This window comes from Apodemus sylvaticus, chromosome 3, assembly GCF_947179515.1.
Source record: "Apodemus sylvaticus chromosome 3, mApoSyl1.1, whole genome shotgun sequence".
Lineage (NCBI taxonomy): Eukaryota > Metazoa > Chordata > Mammalia > Rodentia > Muridae > Apodemus > Apodemus sylvaticus.
This window is the reverse complement of record NC_067474.1, coordinates 10,962,122-10,974,243: the sequence shown is the minus strand read 5'-3', so window position 1 is coordinate 10,974,243 and position 12,122 is coordinate 10,962,122. Positions and strand designations below refer to the sequence as shown.

The following is a 12,122-nucleotide window of genomic DNA, read 5'->3' as shown; positions in this document are numbered from 1 at the left end:
TGCCCATGAAGGCCAGAGAGGGTACTGGATTATAGGCCATCTGAATCGGATGCTAGGAACCAAACTGGGTTAGCAGCAAGTGCTCTTAGCTCCTGAGCCATCTCTCTAGACCTTGTATTTGATGTGTGATGTTATGAAAATGTACTATCTTAACAAAATGAAAACAATCTTAATGCTGCCAAGTAGTGACTGGATTGTTGCCAATAATACATTTAATAACATATTTTCATAAAAACAAATAAAAATCTACCAATAAGAACAAAGTATATCACACTTGTATTTTTTCATTCATTCATCCATTCATTCTCTCTCTCTCTCTCTCTCTCTTTCTCTCTCTCTCTGTCTGTCCGTCTGTCTGTCTATGTACCTGGAAATAAAAAAGATACACAAGAAACATGTATATGGGATGGACACTAGGAAATGATCAAATGGGAAACAAACTTTACAGTACATACCGTTTGCTAACATGTACTAACATTATCATACCAAACACTTTTTAATTGATACAGTGTATTATAATCAGTTAATAAGTAAAATTGCCACGAGGGCTTATTTTGTCCAATCACCCAGTATGCATAAAAATAATTACATCTATCAATGTTTGACTTTTACTTTAGAAGACCTGTCATTTCTGTGTATATAATATCATGAAATAAGATGGCTCACTTAAGAAGATGCTAAAAACATTAAGAAGAATCCCAGTATTTCATTTTTTTAGAATCTTATTGCTTCTTATATATCTCTTTCATTCTTCATGAGCTGATTAAAAGGATTTTCATAGGATTAATGCCCACAAAGATAAATATTTTACAGTATTGATACCTCATAATCTCCAGTAATATTCAAATTATAATTTATTTATAAAAATAAAATTGAATTAAGTGATTCTATGTCTAAAAAAGCATAAGAACCTTATAGTTAAGAGTCCCAAACTCTTATTTTACAAATAAAGACACTACTAGATGCATAATTAGGATGAAAACAAACTTCTGAGACCAATATAGCTTGCTCGTATCAGAGGGATACTCAATGCAGCTGTGCCACCAATTCAATCACTAAATCAGGCTGCTCTCAGCTCTGACGAGAGAAGCTTCCTTTTGCAGTGTGCAGTGGTTAGAGACTCATAACTTACCAGGGTGCTGAGAATAAATGACTGTTGAATGCTTATCCCTAAATGAAACAGCTATGTCAACCTTTCCTGCCTGGAGGTCAGGGAAGAGGGAGTGGAAAGAGTGTAAGAGTCAGAGAGGGTGGCAAGAAGCGCCATGAAATGCATCTTTTAGACATATTCCTCTCATGAATTCACAGTAGCAGTTATCTGCAAAACATGTATGACACAAGCCAGCCAGCATTCCAGTGGGACTGGAGAAGCTGGTGAGCTCTGCATAGCTGAGAGCTGGCTGCTAGGAAGGGAGAGTTCATTTTCCTCAGGGTGTGGCCACTAGCAGGTTGCTCATGCTCCAGAGGACCTCTCCATCCCATGTGACTGTGGTTAACACTAACTAGACTCAGCAGGTTTGGGTTTTTTAAGGGGGGAGGGTAGAGAAGAATCAGGCAGTAGCAACATGAAATGGGAGGGTAAGGTGTTGAGGGGACAGGGAGGAATGATAATGTGGCTATGGCTAAGACGCACTGTATACACGTATAACAAAGAACAAACAACACCACCACAATAAAAATAAAAGCCACATTTCACACTGTTTAGAGAAAGAAGTATAAGAAAATCAAGGGGGAAGTCTAAAATGAACTCTATGATGTTGAAGTGGAAGCGGGAATGTCAGTATAAACGCATGGCTTTAAATATATACAGATAAAAAGTCCCATATGGGTGTAGAGATGGGTGGAGGAGAGACTAGAATATAGGCATATTTTCTAGCTAAATTTGCTCAGAGAGCAAGAACTGTAACTAGAAGACAACAAACACACTTGTTAACTTGGTAAAACCCAGATTTTGGTTTCTAAATAAATGTTCTTGCCCTGCTGAAGGGGACAAGCTCCTTGTTGAAACGGTTGATTTCAAAGCTGAAAAGGGAAAAATTAAAAGTTACTACATCAAAAACAAGTGACTGACAGGGTATCCCTATCGTGGGGCTCAGATACAGCAAGAAGAAGTGACTGTGTGTTCAGCACAGATGGGCCATCCCTATCGTGGGCTCGGATACATCATGGCAGTAGAGCACAGAGAGTCACGGGTGCACGGCAAGCAGCGCTGTGAACGGCTGTGCACATGAACTCACAGCAGCTGCAGCCACAGAAGATGAAGCCAGTTAACTTCAGAATGAAAAGGGCAGGTACTTCTGAAGCATTTCCCTAACATAAAAGTAAGGTGTGATGACATGTGTCTATAACTCTAGTGCCAGGAGGGCAAAGACAAACAGAGCCCGAGACTCACCCTATCTCAGAACAAACAGAGACCCACTGATAGAGGACTCCACACATACACAGCAAACAGCGCACGTTAAATACACACAAAATTTCAAAACAAAAACAAAAGAAAAAGCAGGTCAAGAAAAAAAGAAAAAGAAGGTCAAGGGTGAAGGAGAAACCCCCTCTCAAACATTTTTGCAGTCTTTCTGCAAAATAAAAGATTTTGAATTATGAAGACTTGTGAAATAAGATGTAAACAAAAAAAATCAAGTTAAAGTCTGTAGTTCTCAATTTCTTTCCAACCAACCTGAAGTAGGTTTAAGGATAAGAAATATCATAGTCCTTTACTGTATAAAATAAATAAAATATGCTAAATACTTCATCAATATAAAAATGCACTTTTGTTTTAAGGCTCAATTTTATATGTGAACAGGTCAAGTAAGGTAGTTTATATCTACTTTACACTTTATTAAATTAAGTTTGGTAAAAATATCAATCCACAAACACTTCCATGACGTAAGCAAGCATATACATTTTTTTGGTGAGATTAAAAGCACATCTTGTTTAAAGTCAAACAAGTCAGTAAAACTAAAAATAAAACACAGGACAGGGATCCTCGGGTCTGTCTTCTCTGTAACTTCCTTGAGCTCTTCTCTACATTTCAGGACTGTGGTGGTCTCACCCTCTTTCAACACTTACTGCTTGGTTTTCCATGCGTGCAAAGATAACATTTAGCATCTGAGTAAGCGTAGCTTTGGCTGTTGTCTGATTGATGAGATTTTTGCTGGCTAAATAGATATTGTAGCATGTTCTCACAGCCTGCAGTACAGTTCCTTCATGAATTTCTATGTGCTGTGATGTTACTGCAGTAAGTAAAGCCTGAAAAGGAAAAACACAAAAGCAATTTTCTGTACCCAGAGTTTAAGCACAAAAATACGTATTTTCATTTTAAAATTAAAACTTTAAAACACAATGACATTGGGCTAGAGAGATGGCTCAGCAGTTAAGAGCACTGGCTGCTCTTCCAGAGGTCCTCAGTTCATTTCCCAGCAACCACATGGTGCCTCACAACCATCTGTAATATAATCTGATGCCCTCTTCTGGTATATCTGAAGACAGCCACAGTGTACTCATATAAATAAAATAAATCTTAAAAAAAAAAAAAGACACTTTAGATGGTACTGTGTATAAATTTCTATCTACTATGAACATGTTACCAACTATTAAAGTATCTGAGGCTTTCACTACTCTGGAAGTAGTTTTCCCATAAGCCTCCGAACTCCAGAACATCCTTTAGCTAAGTTTCATTAGAAATAGTACTTGTGTTTATTAAAATGCAGAATATTTACACTCTATCACAACTGAATGTAGACAAGTATGTTTCATACAATATCATATCAATATATAAATACTATAAATAAGCATGTATACTACCACTGCCATAGTTATTAACAACTAGAACACAACTGGTTCTCTAAAAAGAATTCAACCATCCAGACTCATACAACACAAACTTGAATTTTATTTAATTTTTTCTTTTTTGAGCAGGTTCACTAGATGGATGGGCACGAGAGAATACTGAAAGCAAGTGGACAGTACACTTGGTGATGTATGGGCTGAGAATGAAGACTACATAGGACCTAACAATACAGAAAATATTAGTAAGGTCATAACCTCATGAATCATCTTAAAACTTAAAAGATGAAAGATGTATAAAAAGCAAGGTAGGTTCAGAAAAACTCAAGACCCAAAGAATTCAATCCTAACGGGATAGCCAAGGGAAGAGATACAGAAACATAGTTTTCTTCTAATGGCATAAAACAACAAATTTCATATGGGTTCTAAACCTTATCCCAAATGTCTGTCACACCCAAAATGCACAGAAAACAACTCTTCCTAATATTTTCAAGGTGAGAAACATCTGGTTTTAAAAGTATAATAACAAACAACACACCTATTTTATATAATTAATTACCTTTATTATCTGCAACTGAACTCCTTCATCTGTTTGAGGACCTTGGAAGCAGCCACATATTGTTTCAATAATTCTATCAATTAATTTTTTGCCTGGTGTCGTACTATCTGGAGCACTGCCAGTCAAGTGCCCATAAGCAATAAGTTTCTGAAACAGACATAAGAGATAACTAATGTCAAGATAACTAATAAATATACTAGCCAACTATGAGTTGAAATATATGTGAATGAACATATACTAATTTTTAAACAAAAACATCGAAGTATAATCAAGCCAAAGACTATTTTTTCCCGTAGTTAGCTAAGTTTGGAAAATTATTTGTAGTAGTAATAATCACAAAAACAAACCAATAACAAAACTAATAGTACTACTACTAGAAAGCCAGGCTTTAAGAACACTGTGCTATATTAGAACAGCTTGCTGTTTTCAATCCAAACCAGGTTTTACTGATAGTGTTTTTGGGAGACTATCTTTTTTTTTTTTTTAATATTTTTATTTTCTATATTCTTTGTTTACATTCCAAATGATTTCCCCTTTCCCGGATCCTCCCTCCCCATATGTCCCATAAACCTTCTCTCCATTCCTTCTCCAATCACCTCCCTCCTTTTTCTCTGTCCTTATATTCCCCTCCAAAGCTAAATCAATCCTTTCCAGGATCAGGACCCTCTCCATACTTCTTCATGGGAGTCATTTGTTATGCGATTTGTGCCTTGGGTATTCAGGGCTTCTGGGCTAATTAATATCCACTTATCAGAGATTGCATTCCATGTGTAGTCTTTTGTGATTGGGTTACCTCACTTAGGATGATATTTTCCAGATCAAACCACTTGCCTAAAAATTTTGTGAATTCATTGTTTCTAATTGCTGAGTAGAATTCCATTGTAATATACCACATTTTCAGTATCCATTCCTCCTTTGAGGGGCATCTGGGTTCTTTCCAGCTTCTGGCTATTATAAATAAGGCTGCTATGAACATAATGGAGCATGTGTCTTTATTGCATGCCGGGGAATCCTTTGGGTATATGCCCAGGAGAGGTATAGCAGGGTCCTCTGGAAGTCTCATGTCCATTTTTCTGAGGAACCTCCAGACTGATTTCCAAAGTGGTTTTAACATCTTACAGCCCCACCAGCAGTGGAGGAGTGTTCCTCTTTCTCCACATCCTTGCCAACACCTGCTGTCTCCTGAGTTTTTGACCTTAGCCATTCTGACTGGTGTAAGGTGAAATTTCAGGGTTGTTTTGATCTGCATTTCCCTAATGACTAATGATGTTGAGCACTTCTTAAGGTGCCTCTCAGCCATCCGAATTTCTTCAGGTGAAAATTCTTTGTTTAGATCTGTACCCCATTTTTTAATAGGGTTATTTGGTTCCCTGGGGTCTAACTTCTTGAGTTCTTTGTATATATTGGATATTAGCCCTCTATCAGATGTAGGGTTGGTGAATATCCTTTCCCAATTTGATGGTTGCCGTTTTGTCCTTTTAACAGTTGCCTTACAGAAACTTTGTAATTTTATGAGGTCCCATTTGTCAATTCTTGATCTTAGAGCATAAGCTATTGGTGATCTGTTCAGGAACTTTTCCCCAGGGGACTATCTTAACACTATCAAATGATATCAAATCTCTTTTCAACTTATGTCATCATTTTTTATGACATCCAGTTTGCAAACAGTGGCTAAAAGAAAAAAAAATCCCAGAGTTATCTATTCACTACTACCATTTTAGCTGGGAGAGAAGGCATTAGATGTTAATAGTGTTAATTTTCCAGCAAAAGCAAGGTCGTAAGTCAGATGAATTTATGTTTAACCCATCTTAAGAACAAATCATCTCTTCCTAGTTACTAAGGTGTTAGCTAAGAATATGTAATCTCCAAACAGTGACAATACCCGAAAAACACAAACACCAGAAATCTGGAAGCCTGCCTCACAGAATATCTTAAGATATGGTGTGTTTGTGCATGAGAAGAAAGAGGGGAAAACACTCGTGACAATGTTTGACATTAATGAATGCCATAGGGTGAGCCAAACAGTCAGAAGGCAAACAGTGTCAATATAAAAATGCTGCATTCTATAAAATAGAGATTTAGTGTAATCAGTTCCAAATGAGGATTTAAGCAGTGGTACATGCCTGTGGGATGATCTACTTAAGAGGCTGAGGTAGAATGATTGTTTGAAATCGTTTCAAGACCACACAGGGGACATATGGAGTGCCCATCTCAAAAACAAAACATACAATAGTATTATAGCACTGATGGAAAGACAGCAAATCAACACTTTTATCATTAACTAACTTAGATTTTGTTTTGCTAATGGTTTTATTAATACTAAGCAGAAATATCTTTTGCAGCTACTGTATATCTGGAATATTAATGACTATTTTGTTTCTTACCTCAAAAAGAGTATTGAAAGCTTTCATAGACATATCTAAACCATCAACTGTGAGCAGTATTAGAAATACATTGAAACCAGACAGCTTTAGATGCCGTTTTATACATACCTGCAAACAATCTAGAGATGTACTAACTATGCGGGGACACTTGGACTGGCATGCCAACTCAAAGGGTAAGAAGTACTTGTCAGCTTCAATAAAATTTGTCTTTGATTTCACTGGTGGAAGGGTGCCTGATCCAGCTTTTGCATCTCCATGAGGAGGACTAAATAAAAAAAGGAGAGTTTACACAGAATAGCATGTTTATCTTTATGATGACAAACCTGTGAGGAAAACACATCAGTCATAGAAAGAACATTATCGACCACTTTCCTGTTGTTTTGTTTGCCAGGAAAGCACAGTCAAGTGCTGCACACAACATGGACTTCTCTCTTTTTCCAAAGATCCCAGCATCTACTATGTGGATACTTCATGAGACTTTAAACAGCCATGGGCTTTCTACATGCCTTTATGCTGAAGATGAGTTTTGAATTATTTCCATTATGTTCTAAAGAAGCTATCATGGTCAAAGAAATCTAGTAACTTTTGTAAATATACATTAAACTTCACGAAAAGAAGTTAAAATACAGCTAAAAGTATTTTAGAAATGTCTAATTTATATGAACTTATTTCTTTAACTATTTTTAATTTTATTACAAAGATAAAGAAAATCTGTGATGCTAAAATATAGATGATTGTATTACTATTTTGGCCAAGACTGAAAAGCATGCAAATTAATTTTATAAAACAAATGAAATCATACAAACCTTTGTTTCTCAGTTTCAACTTTTATTTCCTCTGGTGAAAGTAAAAAGAGAGAAGCATACGTTAGCACAGGAGGACAGAAAGTTTACTAGGTAACTGATTACAGTCTTCATAAATGTGAATCAACAAGCCAAGGATTTGAATTACCAAAGCATTCCCCCTTTATTCCCCTAATAACCAGAAGTACTAGGAAAAAACACTGTAGCCCCAATTTCGTCCAGCTGTCCATCCTTGTGTCTCTGTCTCTGCCTGCCTGCCTTCCCTGCTCCCACCCTCCCCACGCCCCACCCCTGTGCCTCTCAGGAAGATTATTCTAATAGAATTATAGCTTCTTGAAAATGCTTTTATGTGCTGATAGTAACTTTTTAATGTGTTGATAGTATTTTTTCTAGTTAGGACTATATTTGAAAAAAAAAAAAAAACTAGAGCTGGAGAGATGGTTCAGCAGTTAAGAGCACTGACTGCTCTTTTGAAGGTCCTGAGTTCAAATCCTAGCAACCACATGATGACTCACAACCCTCCATAATGAAATCTGATGTCCTCTTTGGGTGCGTCTGAAGGCAGCTACAGTGTCTTAGATATAACAAATAAGTCTTTAAGCCAAGAGTGAGCAGAGGTCCTAAATTCAAAATTCCCAGCAACCATCAATACAGGTAGAGTGTACTCATATACATGAAATAATAAATCTTAAAAAAAAGAAAAAAGAAAAAAATATAAAACAAGCATGTCCCAATTTTTAAAATTAATCTTTTAATTAAGTATGCAAAATAATAGTATGGCATTGTCACAGTTTTCTTCTCCTGTCCTCCTATCAACCTTCCTGTGCAGCCCTTGCTCGTCCAGTTCCTCCCAGGGAAAACCTTCTCTTCTCTCCATGAACTCCATTATTTCTCCCCTGCTTTAAGATCCTTGCTTTCCCGTTCTTTCTCATGGTGCTCCTTCCAGTTTCATGATATGCACCCCACCCCCATGTAAGCAACTGCACTTAAGCTAATTGCTTCAGCAAAGTGGTGTTCAGTATAACTGCTTCTTTGGTCTGTCATTGGGGTAAAGAGATGTTCATGACTCTCCTCAGGAAAAGCTAATCCAACACCTTTCTATTTTGTTTTCTTTTTCTCCCCTCGCCCCCACAGGGTTTTTCTGTGTAGCCCTGGCTGTCCTGGAACTCACTCTGTAGACCAGGCTGGACTTGAACTCAGAAATCCTCCTGCCTCTGCCTCCCAAGTGTTGGGATTAAAGGTTTGCGCTACCACCGCCTGGCAATCCAACATCTTTAAATCTAATACTATTTACTGACTACCTTCTATTGTTAAGCACTATATTAAGTATAAAGTAACTTCCTCAAATTACTTTGCTATAGCATTGATTCTAAAAATATATACAACCACGCATTTGATATGCAGGATTTCAGTCTAGCTGTCTGAGGACTAAAGTCTTTCCATTTTACCAGTGACAGGAGTAAAGAAAGGATGATAGAAACTATTACTTGGAACTATTTAAAGACACAACTTACTAAGGGTTTACAATGATTAAGAGAAATAAGACAGGCACAGAAAGACAAATATCACGTGACCATTTTCACATGGAATTTAAAAGCCAAACTCATGTAAGTAGGACAGTGGCAGTGGAATGTGAAAGAGGGAGGATTTTATTTGGGGGGAAAAAAGGTTCAAAGTTTCAGTTAGATAAGAGGAACACACTTAAGTGGTGGTCTGTGCATAATAAGAGTATTTTCAATCCCTTCTTGCATTCCTAGCATCCAGCTGTGCCTGTCACACAATAGGTAAACATTCAATAATGTTGCCATGCATAGAAACCCACAAGAGATAAACAAGATTAAAATTTTGTTTTATTTTGTGTTTCTTTCCTTTTCTCACCCCTTTTTACTTTGAAACTAACACTGGGACATAGACTGATGCTGAGTGTTTCTAAGGCCTGGTTTTTTAATTCATTCAGATTGTAACTTAGAAACTTGAGTGTGTAATTGGTTAGAAGAACACACTATAAAAACTAGGTAATTTGGAGATAGGAAAAAGAAATCCCACTTTTTTGCTTATCATCAGTCTCAAATCCTGGGATGCTGCTAATTAGCCCTCTTTAAACAAAATAAAATGTGAATGATTTTAATCAATAGTTTTCAAAATAATTTTGTAGAAAACCACAGGAAGAAATGTTTCAGTATGTCAGTATGGATCCCAGAACACACTTCCTATGTAACAAAAAAAAAAATCATTATTCCTTTTTATCAAAGAGGATATATATTCATGTATTCTTTTACAAGCTAAAATAACAGCTATTAGCTACAAAACTGACTTTATAATTAGCAAGGCTTTCTAAACTATAAACACAGAACTCTGTATTTAAAGTTGAGGAAACAAGAACAGCTACCCAAGGAAAGACATGCCAAAATACATTGTAATTAAATTTCAGGACACAAACAGAGGGGCAAACAGTAAAAGCAGATACAGAGAAATGGCACATTGTATACAAATGTATTATTTGAATGCAGCAAAATTATCATGAAACACCATAAAGGCTAACATTTGGGTCAGTGGCATATTTCCATAACTATGATTTTTAGTAGAAAAAAAAAATCCTAAATTTAAGACCCTGTGGCTGCTCCTCCAGAGGTCCTAAGTTCAGTTCCCAGCACCCACATGGCAGCTTACAAATGTCTGTAACTTCAGCTCCAGAATATCCACTACACTACCACAGACATAGATGCAGGCAAAACACCAATGCACATTTAAAATAACAACAATAAATAAATCATATTTTAAAAGCTTATTTAAAAAGTCAAGACTTTGTAAGATTAAAGTAACTGAAGAAAAATCACCGCTAGGGTTACCTTAAAAGGAATTCAAATGTTCTTCATGATGACATGAAGATGACATGATGAAGATTCAAGAGATTCCCAAATAGTACAGGCTAACTGCTGTTGCCTTTTGTTGCCCTTCTTTCTCAGGGATCGAAGGTTAAGTCAGAATTGCTGAAGACATATCTTATACTTTGAACACAGGACCCAGAAGACCTGAGTTGGATCTGACCAGAAAGCCTCCTTCCTGACGACCATGCAAGTTTCCAAAGGAGGGAAATAACCGACAAACAACCCTACCTAGCTATAGCACCAATGAACCACAACTATGGCCAGCATGGCATGATATCCCTAACGGTACAGCAGTGGCTCACATGCCTTGGCAGTAATCGATGATTCTCCAATTGAACTTAAAACCTACTAGACAAAAGGATCATGGAGAAAGACTTAAAACTACCATTTTACTAAATCAGCATATTTCCTAACTATATTCTAAATATTTGTCCTTAAACCTGCAGATGAGTGCCGTCCTCTGCCGTCATGGAGAAACTTCCTCTTTGCAGCAGATGGAGATGATTACACAAGCCATTACTGAAAATAAATGCAGAGTTGTGGAGCACAATCCCAATGGATATACCTACAAAACAACTCCTGCACCCAAAGTGCAGCAGTCATTGAAGGTGGAAGAGAAGATGAAAGACTAGAAGAGCTAGAGCAACAGAAAGTTTGTTGTGAGACTGTATCTTCTGCAAATGTCTGAGAAACCAAACCTATGAAATCGCATCAACATGACCTGAAAAAGGATGATACCAATAGACATGTTAATATGTCTATTAGCTCAAGAGGTCCCAACCCCCCACAAAAAACTATAGACAATTAAGGAATACTGAGAATGAGAAATAGTCTTCCCCCAGGGAAGAGTATATTAATTGGTTATCTAATACCGAATGTCAGCTTGGAAAACATACATACAAGTAACATTGTATGTACTGAGCAGATTGTGTTTATGTATTTGAGAACACACACAATTTAGTAAAAAGAGACCATGAATTTGAAAGAGGGGGGTGGTACAGCAAATGGGAGGAAGGGATTAGAGCTACAGATGTAGCTTTATGGCTACTGTGCCATGACTGTTACGGGGTAATCAACTGCTTTCTGGTTAGATTTGAAGCCTGCCGTACAGACCAAACACATACCTGGTATTGTAAGACTGATCAAAAAAAATCTAAGGCTGGATAGGTCAGACTCTAGTAGAGAAGCTACTGTTGTTTTGCTAAGAGGATATGTTGTACTCATAAAACTGCTTTCTACATACTTATGTTTATGTTCATAGATTAGTGCTGCTCTCTGCTTTGATAAGAGAAACTTTTTTGTAGAGGACAGACTTCTAACTGGTCAGCGTGCTCAAAGTAAGCCCCTAAATGAAACAGAACTGAGAGATTATGTCAGAAGAGGGTGCAAAGGATACAGGAGAAAGAATTCTGTACAACATTGTCTTTCTAGCTATGAGATGGCTGTTGCTCTCATGAACTCACAATGGCTGTGATTACTTGCACATGACCCACACAAGCCTGGGTCTACCAGCATTCCATCATTGATAAGGGAAAATCTCCTCTGGCTTCAACCTTCCTGAGGGAGCTACTGGCAGTTAACGCCTGCTAGGGACAGATGGTGAACACTTTTTTTTTTTTTTGGCTTTGGATTTTTTTCGAGACAGGGTTTCTCTGTATAGCCCTGGCTGTCCTGGAACTCACTCTGTAGACCAGGCTGGCCTCGA

At 37.2% G+C, this 12,122-nt stretch overlaps 1 protein-coding gene across 1 annotated transcript in view; it reads right to left on the bottom strand.

Annotated features, from left to right (window-relative positions):
• Arfgef1 (ADP ribosylation factor guanine nucleotide exchange factor 1) overlaps positions 1 to 12,122 on the bottom strand; it is a 93,163-nt gene that overhangs the window by 69,595 nt on the left and 11,446 nt on the right. Inside the window, exons 2-5 of the mRNA XM_052175959.1 lie at positions 7,533 to 7,563; positions 6,835 to 6,991; positions 4,343 to 4,489; positions 3,067 to 3,246 (exon numbers count right to left, since the gene is read on the bottom strand). Coding sequence (XP_052031919.1) covers positions 3,067 to 3,246; positions 4,343 to 4,489; positions 6,835 to 6,991; positions 7,533 to 7,563 — 515 coding nt within the window. The remainder of the gene's footprint in view (positions 1 to 3,066; positions 3,247 to 4,342; positions 4,490 to 6,834; positions 6,992 to 7,532; positions 7,564 to 12,122) is intronic.